We start from the raw sequence: 17,581 nt of genomic DNA, 5'->3' as shown, positions 1-17,581 counted from the left end.
GCAACAAATTTCCTTATAAAAACACAAATACATTGAGTGAGCAAACAGTTCGGTGAGATAATTATAATTTATTTTTAAAAGCATGTATAAAAATGCAGACCTATAAAAAAAAAAATAGTTAGAAAATCCCATTTTTTTTAATTGAATAATTTATTAAACCTTTAAACAAAGTTGTATTGCATGTGTTTTTTTTGTTTTGTTTTTGTAATTATTGATCCATCAGGGTTTTATGACTCATAATATAATGTGAAAATATGAGATTATGAAGGAAAACCAGCTAAATTTTATTCAGAGGTCCAAACTAAGCAAAAATATGCGATTTGTTGCAGATGCTGATATTAATATGGACAAAAAGTTGAAATTCTGCTGCTTGTAATGTAAATCAATGAGATCTTTATCTTTTACAGTACAGCAGATTCTGACATGAAATTCATATTAATATCAATCTTCACTCTATATCTGCCAATAATGTCTTGTTATAATGCTTAGTTTTACGATCAGAGCTCTGTAGTTTTAAAACATATAATGATGATTGAAAGATGAACAAATAAACCTTCCTCAAAACCCTGATGATCAGATTTGATACTCGTGATTTTTCATTAAAATTATGTCTGGATAATCAAGTAAACTTCAGCTGCTTCAATCCAGTAATTCACAATATTGAAGTTAGTAAGTTTATTTGATAAAAATCAGTGAAGATTTCACAGCAAAAAGACGAGCTGAAGGTGGACATGAGCAATTATAGTAATTATAAAATGATAAACTATTAATCAGACGACAGAAGTAGGCCTAGTAGATTATGTGCAACTGGTTTAACGAGGCCTTAGAAATTTGTGCATTTAATATAATACCGTATAGGCTTTTTTAGGGTTAAAGTTAGTTTAAATATTTGCATATTTACAGTAGCTTCCTGAATAATAATGAACATGAAATGAATTCTCTGGGACACAAAAGATGATGTTCTGATGAACACCACATTGGACCCCATTGACTTTCATTGTATGGATAGAAAAACACTGAGGCATTCTTAAATATCTTCTTTTGTGTTCGTACAGGTTTGGAACGACATAAGAGTAAATGATGATTATTTCAGGGAAGAACTTTTCCTCAAAGTTAAGTAAAACCCTAAGCTATAATGTCACTGAGAGTTTCATTAATAATTGAATTCGCAGGATTTGCCAGACTTCTCTAATGTTTTAATCAGGTGTTTATTAAGCTCAGCCTCATGCCAACACATCGAGACGATATGTCTGATGGCTTAAAGGCTTAAACCAGCATATTTTCTCTAAACAACAAAAGCTGGATTCTCACACTCCTGAAGGGTCACCCAGAAAATGCAGATCTCCTCTTCATTACGGATATATTTTGGTCAGATATACACCGTTAGTTACATCAAAGACTCTTTTGCTAATTGCGAATGCAAGTGTCTTCACGCAGTAAAGGATTGTGGGATTGGATGCTGAGGGTTCGCTCTGCTGGTCTTAAGCAGAAGCACAAGACATGTAAATGAATGAGACTTCACTGAGATGAGAACAATGTTCTCTAGAGGAAATGTGAGACTGTCTTTCCACGAAATAGATTTGAATGAACGATTTTGAGAGCATTAGTGTCATTTCATATTTCATGTCCTTCTCGATCAACGTCTAAATGGCCGTTCACACTCAGCGATTTTGCAGACTGAAAGAAAGTTGGTGATTTGGCAATGTTGAAATGAATTGCAGACATGAGGAACATGCATTTGTTCTACTGTATTTTGTGTAGGGCTGCACAATTTATCAAAATGATCTAAATATCACAAATGTGTACATCGCAACGGCTTGCAATAACTGGGGTCATGAAGAAAAGACAGAAAATCACTCGCTGAAAGAAATGTTTCTTTATGATTTGATATTTAATAATACTGATTCTATAACGTCTAAATATGAATTTAAAAGCAAAATGTGTGAAAAAGAGTGGCTATAGCTAATAAGCCAATAAGTGCTCCTCTGCCGCCATCTACTGGTTATAGTAGTAATTTCATGTATTTTTATTTTTTTAATTAAAAGTGTTTGTTTGCCACTCATCTTGAGTCTTTCAGTTTTACAAATGGGGACAACCTTTGAAGGATGAACAAATAATGTTTTTAGTCATCACATTAAAAATAACATTGTATGGAAGCTTGTTTCCGCCACAGAATAAAACATTTTAAAAGATAATTGCGACTTTTTACCTCACAATTGCGAGTTTACATCTCACAATTCTGACTTTCTCAGAATTGCGAGATATAAAGTCAGAATTGCGTGAAATAAAGTCTCAATTGCGTGTTATAAAGTCAGAATTGCGAGATATAAAGTCAGAATTGCGTGAAATAAAGTCGCAATTGCGTCTTATAAAGTCAGAATTCATAACATTTATAACACATAATTGCGAGTTTATATCTCACAATTCTGACATCTTTTCTCACAATTGTGAGATATAAAGACGGACTTTTTTTTTTTTTTTTAGAATAGTTTATATTTCACAATTCTGACTTTATAACACGCAATTGCGACTTTCTATCATGCAATTCTGACTTTATATCTCCCAATTGCGTATTATACAGTCAGAATTGCGAGATATAAACATGCAATTCTGAGAAAAAAAGTATATTTCTCGCAATTGCGACTTTATATTACGCAATTCTGAGATAAAAAGTCAGAATTGTGAGATTACAAAGTCGCAATTACCTTTTTTATTTTTCACTCTGTGGCGGAAACAAGCTTCCATAACATTTAAACAGCTTTGAAGTGATGGAAAAAGTGTGAAGCACTTGAAAGTCCTTGATAAGTCACTCTCAAAAGGCCATTCGAACCCTAAAATGAATAATGTAAAATTTATTAAGCATGGTTTCAGTTAGCGTTACCACATTAAATCCATGGTGAATGTTGCTGATTTGTGGAATGAAAAGCCTTCAACACTTGTTCGCTCCTGGTTTCGACATCAGCGCTGTATGATGTGAGATCTATGTTGTAACTCGCACATCTCTTCAGGAAAAATCCTCTATAACTCTGAATCTAAACTCTGCAAAGTAAACATCATGTCCTCATCTTCAGGTCAATCTGAAGCTTTCTACAGATGAAAGACTCAGACACGGTTTATACAGGACAGGAGCACTGAACCCTCGCTGTACCATCCCCTGCTATGATCACAAACATCCATTAGAAAGACAGACAAAGCGTGTATTTATGCCCCACCGTTGAGGCAAAGGAGTTTTAGTGCAATAACACAGCCACATCATGCATTATGCCATTCTTTATGCCTTGATGTTGCTTTCAGGCTCTACTAGAACAGGTTTTCCTGCTTGAATGTTGATTATTCTCCTCATATTCTCCATTGTTGCGGCTCCTCTCTTCCCAGTCTGTCAGTAACGCTCTGTTTACTTCCTGTCTCTATGAAGCCCCTCCTTCTGAAAAGCACACTGTGCTCTGATTGGTCGGCTGGATCAGTGTGTTGTGATTGGTCGAGCGCTTCGAGTGTGTTTGGGAAATGTCCCGCTCCTTACCATATAACCACATGTGCTTATAATAAACAGAACAGTACTGTGTGTTGATGTGGAGTGGATGCTAATACAGTTATTTTCATATAGTTATTATTCTTGGTGTGAATGGGCCTTTAGTCGAATCAGATCACATGATACCAAACAGACATGTGAGATCATGGGCTCTATCATACAAGCGCGACGCAAGTGTGTTTTGCTAGTTTCAGCCTGACGCAGTTTTCATTTTCACGTCCTGCACCACATTGTTTAAATAGCAAATACATTTGGGTCCCATCTGTGCATCAATGGGCTGCTGGTCTGAGAACCATGTGTGTGTTCAGGTGTATTGTTGGAGCGTTGCTATTTTGAGGAACTGAAACACACTGAGCCATTGACCAACAAAAACCTGCTCTAAAGTCAATGGCGCAATATTTTTTTTGTTGTTTAAAGAGCGCGTTAGTAATGTGTGCCTACAGGCGGGTCCACAACGCATGTACACTCTGCTTATTACACACACACACACACACACACTCTGCTTATTACACACACACACACACACACTCTGCTTATTACACACACACACACACACTCTGCTTATTACACACACACTCTGCTTATTACACAATTATTACACTTATTACACTTACACATTATTACACTTAGCCTATTACACACACATACACTCTGCTTATTACACACACACACACACACTCTGCTTATTGTACACAAACATGCCAAATATTAAAAATAAAAGGATTACAATGTAAAAGATTATTATTGTGTACATAAAGATATGGTGGAAAACTAGCAAAAGTGGATTCGGACGCCCTAAGTGCAACTGACCCGCCCCCTTTAGTTACTGTTGCTATGTCCGACAAGCCACGCCTCTCTCACGCCACACCATGTTCTCACGCAGTGAAACACACATCGCGGAGCAGAGAGGACACTGACAACACACTGAGACACAGGACAGACCAGCTTACTTTTGATATGAAACAGTCTCAACTTTAAAATTTGGTCATTTTTTAACGAAATTTAAACATTAAATAGCGTTTTGTGGCTCTTTAATGTGTCTGACAGATCGCTCAGTTAAAGCTGCTCCTGAACCGATCCTCTCGTCCTTCTTGTTCATTTATAGCATCAAATAAACGTGAATGAACATCAGAAGGAATGTTGTTTTAACCGTGGAAAGACGTCAGGACACGTTCAAATCCTCCAACGTTAATCTACTAACTCTCCTGACTGCTTTCTCGGACAAACATGGCGGATTCGGCGGATGACGGATTATGATTGGTCAGATCGCCTGTCAATCAAGCTCCCTGTGAAGGGTCAATTGCGCCCTGCGCTTTAGACCATGAGCTTAGATCCTTAAACTAGGATCCCACTACTCACCAGACAGACGTGGTCCTGGTCCTGGAAAGCGTGCTGAAGCTGAGGGATCCAGGGGCTGGAGTTCAAGGCCAGGATTGTTCTCTCCTCCTCAAAGAACGGCTACACCAGACAAGAGGAATTTAGTTTTATTAGATCCTGACAGATACTATTAACTCAGTCTGCCATTTTGTTGACGCTTTTATGCATTTATTACAGTGCTAATAGTCCTGGAGTAACAGAAGGATAGATTTCTAGCTCAAGGACACAGTGATGATAGTAAACGCAGTTCATTCATGGAATCCTGTTGCACACAAACACTAAAAGAGTGAAGCTTTGTTGGGGAATTCTTTCACCCTGATGCGAAATTCCCATTTGCATGGAATCCTATTGAAATAATTGGATTTAAGCGGTAAAATATTTGCAGTAAACCGTGGCTGACACTAATTCCTAATCAGACCGTTTACAAACTGTGTTTGTGTTTCAGTTCTGATATTCAGATCTGTTTCAGGCCAGACACTACAGGCAAAAACTGTGTTCTGGCTTTTCATAAAGTGTTTTTTAGTGGATAGAAAACATCCAAAATACACTTTTAACTGTATATCTATTTTAAAGGCTGTCTTCTCAACATGAGTTTTTCCTCCTACATTGAGCCAGAAATCCCCACTTCAGCAAAGCTTTCATTCACCAAACTTGACAGTTTTATTATCTATATTCTGAAGGTTTTTACAGAGGGGTTTGTTCATATATAATTTTCCTGATTTTAAACAACATTTTATTCCTAACAAAATGGCGAAAATGCATTTATTTTTGGCTGTTGACAGTATTTTCTGATTTGTGGAGTGATAAATAATAGATGTATCCAAAATCCCCTCTGTAAAAACCTTTGACTAATATATCAAAAAAAGAAACAAGAATTTTGAACCTGACTTGTTCTAGAAATGTATGCAAATTAGTGCATATTTAATTAGATAGCACCTCATTTGCATATTTAAACAAAACATTTCTGAAAACTTGTAGTACAAAAAATGTTTTGCAATTATTAATGTAATCAATCATCAAGTATGGTGATATTTATTAGTGTTTTTTTTTTTTACCCTATTCACCAGTGGTGTCTCGCCTTAAGATACAGTTTGTGCAAGATATTAAGGTTAGTTTTTTGTTTAGTGCTTAGAAGCAAGTAAACTAGATCTTAGACTTTACTTGTCACATGTCCCCTGTTTAGGACAAGTAAATTGTCTGTTCACACACTGAAAACTCAGCAAATCAGAACATATTTAAATATATCTTGTTCGTAGAGTTAGTTTGTGGAGTAAATATATAGGCTATAATCTGTGTGTTTACACAGGCTTTTTAAAACTGGCGGGTGCTGGTGTTTCACGTGTGTTCAGCCAATCAGCGAACACTACCGTCACGCACAGTACGGATAGTTCCTATAGTGCTTCAGCCATTTTTTTTTAGCTACAACTAAAATCGTTCCTAGTTCCTGCGGTGCAAATGCGCAAAACACCGGGAACTTCCACCAATAGTTCTAGGAACTATGAAAAGGTTCTTCTGGTGCGAAAGCCCCACATGCATATTACGTGTTCAGTGTTTCATCGCCATCTACTGCCCTGGCAGCAGAATACAGCGTTTTTAGTCTTTTTCGCGGGTCATAATTTTGACCCCTACAATGTATTGTTGGCTATAGCCACAGATATACCCGTGCGACATGTGACTGGATTTGTGATCCAGGGTCACAATATTAACATGCAACTCAAAGCTTTCTCCAAGTCCTGGTCAGGACACAGTACAGCGCTTCACCGTAACTCACCTTGTCCTGAGAACGCAGGCTGGTTTTGTCCATGATCTTCATGGCGTACACATCTCCGGTCGCTCTCTCCTTCACCACCTGCACCTCAGAGAAGTGTCCCCTTCCCACAATCCCCCTCACCTCGAAATCCCTCTTACCAGGGAGCAGTTCCTGAACTTCAGCCACCACTTCACAATCTGAGACACACAAACCAACACCATCACAATACTACAAAAACAAGGCTTGGCTGATTTCATGACACACAAGTCATGATGAAACTGGAGGAAAGGCATTCATCTTCGACATTAAATGTCATGTTGAATTATTGTGTGCCTGACAGAGTTTAGTGCTCATCTCATGAGTGTGGGAGAGAAATATATAAATGGCTTACCTGGAATGTGGGATTAAAATGCACTTTGGACATTTCACATTTGCAATTAAATAAAGCAAATTATTAATTTGTTCCATCATCTAGCACTAGCATATCAGGATAGCGTTAGATTTTACACTATGATTTCTTGAAGTCAGCAGCAATGTGCATAAAAAATGGTTTATTCCCTAAAAAAGGACAACCATCTTTATTAAATGTAACTTTACATGCATTTATTTTAAAGGGGTGGTATAATGCCCTTTTCACAAGATGTAAAATAAGTCTCTGATGTCCCCAGAGAGTGTGTGAAGTTTTAGCTCAAAATACCCCACAGATATTTTTATTTAGCATGTTAAAATTGTCACTTTTTGAGTGTGAGCAAAAACACCCCGTTTTGTGTCTGTCCCTTTAAATGCAAATGAGCTGCTGCTCCCGGCACAGGGGGCGGAGCTTCAAGAGCTCGTGTTCTTTTACCTCACACACACACACACACACTGAACATTTCAAAAACTTTTAGCCTTTTTATGTTCAAACCGAAGTCAGAAAGATGGAGAGACTCAAGAAGAAGTGACAACATGTAGACAACCTTTCTGAATGGTTAGTTGGTGAATTTATGTAACTTAATATGTGTAGTTATCTTCTACTCATTGATTAGCATATTCTGTCTTGATAATCTATAAATCGTGTTCAGGGGGCGGAGTTTATGTAAATTCTAGGGTTGGTGATGTCACTAACCCGGGAGGAAGCTCGTGTAGTCTCTACCAGCCGTTTGTTGTAGTCCTTAAAAAGCCATTTCTTTAAAAGCAAATATCTCCCTTTGCTCTGAACTTTGAGCGTCGTAACTTTGCAGATGTTGTTTATGCTCAAACAGCAACATTACACACTAACTACAGTCAGAAAAGTGAAATCATATTCAACCACCCCTTTAATATATTTTAGTTTTTTTAACGAAGTAGGAAATAGATCATCATCTATTAAAGTAATTAATTAATAATTATTAAACGAAACATTAGTTTATCAGTCAGAATTCCAGTGCCATTGTATTACTAGAAATGTCTGCAGTGAACAGTGAAGTTTTGTTCTGTATTTAAAGGGATAGTTCACCAAAAAAATACAAATTGTCATCATTTACTCGGTCCAAACTTGTATGCCTTTCTTATATGAAACAGACACTTACATTTATTGACGAAGTTGGCCACATGTTTGATCTTCATGAGCTCCGGCGCGGCGCACTCGTGATAGAGCAGAAGCAGAGCGTCGATCAGTCCTTCTCTGGTCACGCCGTTCACTCCTGTAGAGCCCGACACACTGCACTTCCCCTGGACACACACACACACACACGGTTTCATACAGGGAGACGGTCTGAACACTAATCTATCAGACTATACTTTACAGAAATGCAATAATCACATCTTTAAATGCAGTTCCAGACACACCAAACATCTAGTAAGAACAGGGGTCTATACCATGACGCCGGTTTAGGGGGCTAGCCAAGTGTGTTTCAGTTTAGTTTGCGCCAACACTGGTTCAGGGTTCCCACACCTCGATTAGCTTCAAATTCAAGGACTTTCCAGGTCCAATATCATCAAACTCAAGGGCTTAATGTGGAGACACACTTACTGTGTCCAACAACAAACGTTGAGGTTCCATCGCAGTAGTTTCGTGCGAGCGTCAGGGAAACACACAACACACAGTACCTCACGCGGGAAACACTGAACGTAACGCGTAAATTCGCGTAACTAACGTAAATCAGGCAAGCTAGTGCGCATAGGCCACGCAGTGTTGGTGAAATAACACATTAGCGGAGCCGAGGGAATTATACGGAATTTTATCCAGAAAACTTCTTGCACAGAATAAAATCAAGCACTTTTAAAGGACCTGTGTGTGTGTGTGTGTGTGTGTGTGTGTGTGTGTTTATTTTCAACAACTTTCCAGGGCCTTGAAAAAATGTTTTCAGATTCACAAACTTTCAAGGATCCGTGGGAACCCTGCTGGTTTTTAAGCAGGTTTGCCTTTAACGTGTTCGCCTTTAACGTGTTCATCGTCGTAGCAGAGCCCGTCTACAGAGAGCCTGGCCACTCCCTATTAAGTCCTATTGTACCAAATGTTGGTTGTAGTTCCACCAGAGCTCCACTGGGGGGCGATCGCCCATGAGTGCAGAATGAATGGGAGTCTATGGGGCTAGACGGCTAAATGTGTCTCTTTCACCCGATTGCCGTTGAGAAATCTCAGATTTGATTGTAGGTTTTGCAAGTTCAACATGGGTTATAGGTCAAAAGTTGAATGAACGAGTACTTATGTCCTTTCGATTTCTTACAGGTTGAGTTGTTGTTGCCCATAACACGCTAGCATTCTGCTAATGAACGCTGATTGGTCAGTGAAGGACTGATTACGACCAGAGATACCGCTTGATGGTCTTTTATAACAACAAAACAAAAACTCGTCCTGTGAGCGCCCTCATGTGGAGCCAGAGTGGAACTGCACTCGTCCTGTGAGCGCCCTCATGTGGAGCCAGAGTGAAACTGCACTCGTCCTGTGAGCGCCCTCATGTGGAGCCAGAGTGGAACTGCACTCGTCCTGTGAGCGCCCTCATGTGGAGCCAGAGTGGAACCAGTTCAGAAGCCGGAAGTTTACTGAGAGTGGAAGTTCTCCCCTTATTAGACATTCTCTGGTCATAGTAACTAACGCTCCACGGCTAACCTGGTCCGGGTCAGGTGATGTTCCAGGTGAGAGGTTGCAAACCGAACTTGGACCAACCAGCTGTGAGCAAAGTGTCACATGTGTGATGCGATAAAGTCACTCCACCTGTTTCTACTCCACATTAAAGGTCACTACACAGCAAATGATTTTTAAAGACAAAATCATTGATCCCACATGACTCTCACCTGGAGAAGCTGATTGAGTCGAGCGCAGCGGATCGTGATGGAGTCGCCGGCGGCCAGGTCTCGAACACTGCCTTGACCTCCATACTTAAACTTCAGCATCACTGCAGGACAAACATCATCAAGACACTCAATACAACCTGCTAATGATGATGTCCATTACACTACGGCTGTGTCCCAATCCTAGTTATCAATGGCTTTTAATCAGTGTTGCCTATATGATGCTTTTTTCGTTGTAAAGCACATTCGTCAACTTGTGTTGTTTTAATAGTGCTATATAAATAAAGTTGCTATTGCTGCCTAGCTAGCATAGAAATGCTGTCCAAGTATACATAACGTTAGTTCACTAGGATTTGAGACACATGTAAACCGTATTAGTGATGATAACAGCTCTAAAACACATAACAATGGAATTATCAATATAAAAATCAGGCTTAAATAAAACCAAAAGCTTCATTATAAACACAAAGCAGATCAACACTTATAGATGACTGACATTTTTATAGATTTTAAACGATCCTTCTTTCTCAATTCTAAGTCTTGTAACGTTAACGTTATGTAAACTATAACTTACATGTAGTTTTATGCGGTTTTATTACTACCTAAGAAGCTAAACGGAACATTTGTATTTTTAAAATGTATTTTTTTCACACGAGAGGAATATTTATACTGAATATTAATAAAATAACCTAAACTTAAATTCATCTGTGACCGTGTTCAACAACATTTTCATGACAATAAACATCGAAACCGCTGAACTGATACTCTCATCCACCAAACATGACAGCAAACTACCAGTGTCATTAAACAAACAGATTATGAGAATAAAATGACATCGCTTCTGAAATCATTCATAACGAAATTTGACATTATTTTGACATCGCGCGACAATATTTCAGTTTGACACTTTCGTCATTTCATAACGTTCGTTTTTAACAGACACATCGAGCCCAGTTCGACAGAAAATGAAAAATATGCTCACCAAATGTTCATGTGAGAATATCTGAACCAATAAAATAGATTAATCTCTAAAATTTAGATGAACATCGCTGACTGACTCTGACTGACTGAACCTTCAACGTTTCCTGGGAATTTCAAAATTTGCGCGTTCACCGCGACACTTCATTGGCCGACGCACCCAAAATACGTCACGACGTTCGCATAAGCTCCGCCCACAATCATCATTCTCCGCGACAAATAGTTTTGTTGTTGTTATTGGGGAATAAATACATACATTATGAAGTATATACAACATAAATGTGAATTATAATATAATTGCTAATTGCAAAAGCTCAATGTTCAACTGGGAATCAATAGATAGCTAATTTTTGCAACAAAAAAAGTACAAGCAACAAAGTACATTGATATATAAACCTTAGCTATAGTCTATAAATAACTCCCATAAATGAAGGTCAAGTCAAGCACATTGCATTATGGGATATGCACTAAAGTACGAAGCATGTTAATATTCCAAACATGATGACAGGTCATTGTAAGGCAAATCAGTTTTATTTGTTTAGTTCTGCTGGGAATATTAAAGAAAAAATGATTTTAAGAACATTTCAGGACTTTAATGCTTAAAAAAGACTGATTCAGCTTTCTCAGTGTCACAAGCCGAACTCTAGATGAAGTTTTGGTGTTCAGGTTTACATCACAACACACACTGACCTTTGACACACACACCATCTGACGAGCCGCGGAGAACAGCAGCATTTCTCTTATGGAGTCTCATTGGCTTGTGAAGATCTGGTTTCCCTGGCGATGCCTGTGAGCACCATGGCAACAGCCTCCCCGAGCTGGGATGGAGAGAGACATGGGAAATCATAGAGACATAAAAGAGAAAATAGCCGTCTAGAATAGGTAGAAACGATCTGAGACGACAGACGAACAAAACCCTAAATACACAAATTATCTCATAATCAGGATTGTGGAGACCAAATATAATCATTTAAAGGAACAGTTCATCCATAAATCCTAATTCTCACCCTATTTTGGAGCACAAAAAGAGATGTTTAGCAAAATCTTGATGAGTTGCATTTATGCATAAAAAAATAAAAAAAATCATGCCATATTTGCATCGTATAATTGATCAGATTTTATTCAAATTGCTTAGAAATCTGTTCATTGTGAATTTGAAAACTACATTTATTCTGTTAAAAAAATATGATCAAGATTCATGTTTAAAAATCAGCTATAGCTGTGAAACAAGCAATATTCAATTTATTAAAATGCATGTGTCAGGAAACCCAGAATACACAAATTAATCTATAATCAGGATTTTGGAGATCAAATTTATAATAATTTAAAGGAACAGTTCATCCATAAATCCTAATTCAGCAAAATCTTGACCACAAAAACACTGTAAAACAGTTTCACGAGATTATTGCAGATAATTCCCATGCATTTGGATCATAAACTAATAAACTGAATGTGATGCATATTTGTCAGTCATGCATAAATTAGTTTCATTTATGCATTTAAAAAAATCATGCATATTTGCATCTATATGAATGTATTTGAATAATCAGATTTATTCAAATTGCTTAGAAATCTGTTCATTGTGAATTTCAAAACTACCTTTATTCTGTTCAAAAGTATCATCATGTTTAAAAATATTGAAACGAGCAATATTCAATTAATTAAAATGCATGAGATTGAAATCATAAATCAGACAGAAATTTGATCTGTTTCAATATAATTAATAATAAAAATATGCATCACATTAAGTTCATTAGGTTACGTGATCCATACGGATGGAAATATTAAATGCAATTCAAATACATAAATCTTAAAGTCCCCCTGTGGTGTAAATCCAGCTTTTAATGTTGTTTATGTGTCTATGTGGTGTTTTTAATCTGCTTTAAGACAAAGCATGTGTAAGTTCATAAGTCGACACCATTGCTGAGTATTTCCTCCTTAAAACTGCAGTGAACCAAAGACAGTCTCAAAAACACGCTTTGAAATCGCTGGTGTTTCTGACGTCACAAACTACCTTGTAACCAATCAGATCAACGTGTGATCGTCAACAGTGGATCTCTGAGCTGAGTGAGTGAGTGGAGGCGGGGCTAATTTGCATATTCATAGAACCGCGCATACTAAATGAGGCGAGGGTGTCGAGTTACATTCAAGATATTTTAAGGCATTTTTTCAAGGAAAAAACATTTAAATATGTAATTTTGGTGATCAAAGATGAGTTTTAAGGGATGAATGAATGAGGCATTATTATTTAAATAAATGTATTATGAATTGATCTTAAGTGCTTCACACACGATGGAGACACGACCTCTCGGGTCACAGCACCATCTGGAGCTAAAACTACAACACCAGACGCCATGCTGCGTTTACGCTGAAGGTTTAATGCACACACATGATCTTTTGACCATTTCCCGCCGGTTTACACACGACTGGCGTCTGATATCTGTGTTTACACACCACTGGCGTCTGATATCTGTGTTTACACACCATTGGCGTCTGATATCTGTGTTTACACACCACTGGCGTCTGGCGTCTGATATCTGTGTTTACACACCACTGGCGTCTGATATCTGTGTTTACACACCACTGGCGTCTGGCGTCTGATATCTGTGTTTACACACCACTGGCGTCTGGTGTCTGTGTTTACACACCACTGGCGTCTGATGTCTGTGTTTACACACCACTGGCATCTGATATCTGTGTTTACACACCACTGGCGTCTGGTGTCTGTGTTTACACACCACTGGCGTCTGATATCTGTGTTTACACACCACTGGCGTCTGATATCTGTGTTTACACACCACTGGCGTCTGGCGTCTGATATCTGTGTTTACACACCACTGGCGTCTGATGTCTGTGTTTACACACCACTGGCGTCTGGTGTCTGTGTTTACACACCACTGGCGTCTGATGTCTGTGTTTACACACCACTGGCGTCTGATGTCTGTGTTTACACACCACTGGCGTCTGATGTCTGTGTTTACACACCACTGGCGTCTGATGTCTGTGTTTACACACCACTGGCGTCTGATGTCTGTGTTTACACACCACTGGCGTCTGATGTCTGTGTTTACACACCACTGGCGTCTGATGTCTGTGTTTACACACCACTGGCGTCTGATGTCTGTGTTTACACACCACTGGCGTCTGGTGTCTGTGTTTACACACCACTGGCGTCTGATGTCTGTGTTTACACACCACTGGCGTCTGGTGTCTGTGTTTACACACCACTGGCGTCTGATGTCGTCTGATGTCTGTGTTTACACACCACTGGCGTCTGATGTCTGTGTTTACACACCACTGGCGTCTGGTGTCTGTGTTCACACACCACTGGCGTCTGATGTCTGTGTTTACACACCACTGGCGTCTGATGTCTGTGTTTACACACCACTGGCGTCTGGTGTCTGTGTTTACACACCACTGGCGTCTGATGTCGTCTGATGTCTGTGTTTACACACCACTGGCGTCTGATGTCTGTGTTTACACACCACTGGCGTCTGGTGTCTGTGTTTACACACCACTGGCGTCTGATATCTGTTTACACACCACTGGCGTCTGTGTTTACACACCACTGGCGTCTGATGTCTGTGTTTACACACCACTGGCGTCTGATGTCTGTGTTTACACACCACTGGCGTCTGATGTCTGTGTTTACACACCACTGGCGTCTGGTGTCTGTGTTTACACACCACTGGCGTCTGATGTCTGTGTTTACACACCACTGGCGTCTGGTGTCTGTGTTTACACACCACTGGCGTCTGGTGTCTGTGTTTACACACCACTGGCGTCTGGTGTCTGTGTTTACACACCACTGGCGTCTGGTGTCTGTGTTTACACACCACTGGCGTCTGGTGTCTGTGTTTACACACCACTGGCGTCTGATATCTGTGTTTACACACCACTGGCGTCTGATGTCTGTGTTTACACACCACTGGCGTCTGGTGTCTGTGTTTACACACCACTGGCGTCTGATATCTGTGTTTACACACCACTGGCATCTGATATCTGTTTACACACCACTGGCGTCTGATATCTGTGTTTACACACGACTGGCGTCTGACATCTGTGTTTACATACCACTGGCGTCTGATATCTGTTTACACACCACTGGCGTCTGATATCTGTGTTTACACACGACTGGCGTCTGATATCTGTGTTTACATACCACTGGCGTCTGATATCTGTTTACACACCACTGGCGTCTGATATCTGTGTTTACACACGACTGGCGTCTGATATCTGTGTTTACATACCACTGGCGTCTGATATCTGTTTACACACCACTGGCGTCTGATATCTGTGTTTACACACCACTGGCGTCTGATATCTGTGTTTACACACCACTGGCGTCTGATATCTGTGTTTACACACGACTGGCGTCTGATATCTGTGTTTACACACCACTGGCGTCTGATATCTGTTTACACACCACTGGCGTCTGATATCTGTGTTTACACACCACTGGCGTCTGATATCTGTTTACACACCACTGGCGTCTGATATCTGTGTTTACACACCACTGGCGTCTGATGTCGTCTGGTGTCTGTGTTTACACACCACTGGCGTCTGATGTGTGTGTTTACACACCACTGGCGTCTGGTGTCTGTGTTTACACACCACTGGCGTCTGATGTCTGTGTTTACACACCACTGGCGTCTGATATCTGTGTTTACACACCACTGGCGTCTGGTGTCTGTGTTTACACACCACTGGCGTCTGGTGTCTGTGTTTACACACCACTGGCGTCTGGTGTCTGTGTTTACACACCACTGGCGTCTGGTGTCTGTGTTTACACACCACTGGCGTCTGATATCTGTGTTTACACACCACTGGCGTCTGATGTCTGTGTTTACACACCACTGGCGTCTGGTGTCTGTGTTTACACACCACTGGCGTCTGGTGTCTGTGTTTACACACCACTGGCGTCTGATATCTGTGTTTACACACCACTGGCGTCTGATATCTGTGTTTACACACGACTGGCGTCTGATATCTGTGTTTACATACCACTGGCGTCTGATATCTGTTTACACACCACTGGCGTCTGATATCTGTGTTTACACACCACTGGCGTCTGATATCTGTTTACACACCACTGGCGTCTGATATCTGTGTTTACACACGACTGGCGTCTGATATCTGTGTTAACACACCACTGGCGTCTGATATCTGTGTTTACATACCACTGGCGTCTGATATCTGTTTACACACCACTGGCGTCTGATATCTGTGTTTACACACGACTGGCGTCTGATATCTGTGTTTACACACGACTGGCGTCTGATATCTGTGTTTACACACGACTGGCGTCTGATATCTGTGTTCACACACCACTGGCGTCTGATATCTGTTTACACACCACTGGCGTCTGATATCTGTGTTTACACACGACTGGTGTCTGATATCTGTTTACACACCACTGGCGTCTGATATCTGTGTTTACATACCACTGGCGTCTGATATCTGTTTACACACCACTGGCGTCTGATATCTGTGTTTACACACGACTGGCGTCTGATATCTGTGTTTACACACGACTGGCGTCTGATATCTGTGTTTACACACGACTGGCGTCTGATATCTGTGTTCACACACCACTGGCGTCTGATATCTGTTTACACACCACTGGCGTCTGATATCTGTGTTTACACACGACTGGTGTCTGATATCTGTGTTCACACACCACTGGCGTCTGATATCTGTTTACACACCACTGGTGTCTGATATCTGTTTACACACCACTGGCGTCTGATATCTGTGTTTACATACCACTGGCGTCTGATATCTGTTTACACACCACTGGCGTCTGATATCTGTGTTTACACACGACTGGCGTCTGATATCTGTGTTTACACACGACTGGCGTCTGATATCTGTGTTCACACACCACTGGCGTCTGATATCTGTTTACACACCACTGGCGTCTGATATCTGTGTTTACACACGACTGGTGTCTGATATCTGTTTACACACCACTGGCGTCTGATATCTGTGTTTACACACCACTGGCGTCTGATATCTGTGTTCACACACCACTGGCGTCTGATATCTGTTTACACACCACTGGCGTCTGATATCTGTGTTCACACACCACTGGCGTCTGATATCTGTTTACACACCACTGGCGTCTGATATCTGTGTTTACACACGACTGGCGTCTGATATCTGTGTTTACATACCACTGGCGTCTGATATCTGTTTACACACCACTGGCGTCTGATATCTGTGTTTACACACCACTGGCGTCTGATATCTGTTTACACACCACTGGCGTCTGATATCTGTGTTTACACACGACTGGCGTCTGATATCTGTGTTAACACACCACTGGCGTCTGATATCTGTGTTTACATACCACTGGCGTCTGATATCTGTTTACAAACCACTGGCGTCTGATATCTGTGTTTACACACCACTGGCGTCTGATATCTGTGTTTACACACCACTGGCGTCTGATATCTGTTTACACACCACTGGCGTCTGATATCTGTGTTTACACACCACTGGCGTCTGATATCTGTGTTTACACACCACTGGCGTCTGATATCTGTGTTTACACACCACTGGCGTCTGATACTGGCGTCTGATATCTGTGTTTACACACCACTGGCGTCTGATATCTGTGTTTACACACCACTGGCGTCTGATGTCTGTGTTTACACACCACTGGCGTCTGATATCTGTTTACACACCACTGG

The 17,581-nt window shown here is 40.3% G+C and overlaps 1 protein-coding gene across 4 annotated transcripts in view; it reads right to left on the bottom strand.

Moving 5' to 3' along the window:
- The window catches only part of cita (citron rho-interacting serine/threonine kinase a), a 116,421-nt gene extending 105,397 nt beyond the window's left edge, over nt 1-11,024 (bottom strand). For all 4 annotated transcript variants that reach the window (XM_084415361.1, XM_084415362.1, XM_084415363.1 and 1 more), the window contains exons 1-5: nt 10,891-11,024; nt 9,912-10,012; nt 8,204-8,345; nt 6,678-6,853; nt 4,889-4,987 (exon numbers count right to left, since the gene is read on the bottom strand). In XM_084415361.1, coding sequence (XP_084271487.1) covers nt 4,889-4,987; nt 6,678-6,853; nt 8,204-8,345; nt 9,912-10,010 — 516 coding nt within the window. In that variant the 5' untranslated portion in view covers nt 10,011-10,012; nt 10,891-11,024. The remainder of the gene's footprint in view (nt 1-4,888; nt 4,988-6,677; nt 6,854-8,203; nt 8,346-9,911; nt 10,013-10,890) is intronic.
- Between the last annotated feature and the right edge of the window lie 6,557 nt (nt 11,025-17,581).

This window comes from Rutilus rutilus, assembly GCF_951802725.1.
Source record: "Rutilus rutilus genome assembly, chromosome: 7".
Classification (NCBI taxonomy): Eukaryota; Metazoa; Chordata; class Actinopteri; order Cypriniformes; family Leuciscidae; genus Rutilus; species Rutilus rutilus.
Note: the sequence above shows the minus strand (reverse complement) of the source record. Positions and strands in the feature narration are given on the sequence as shown.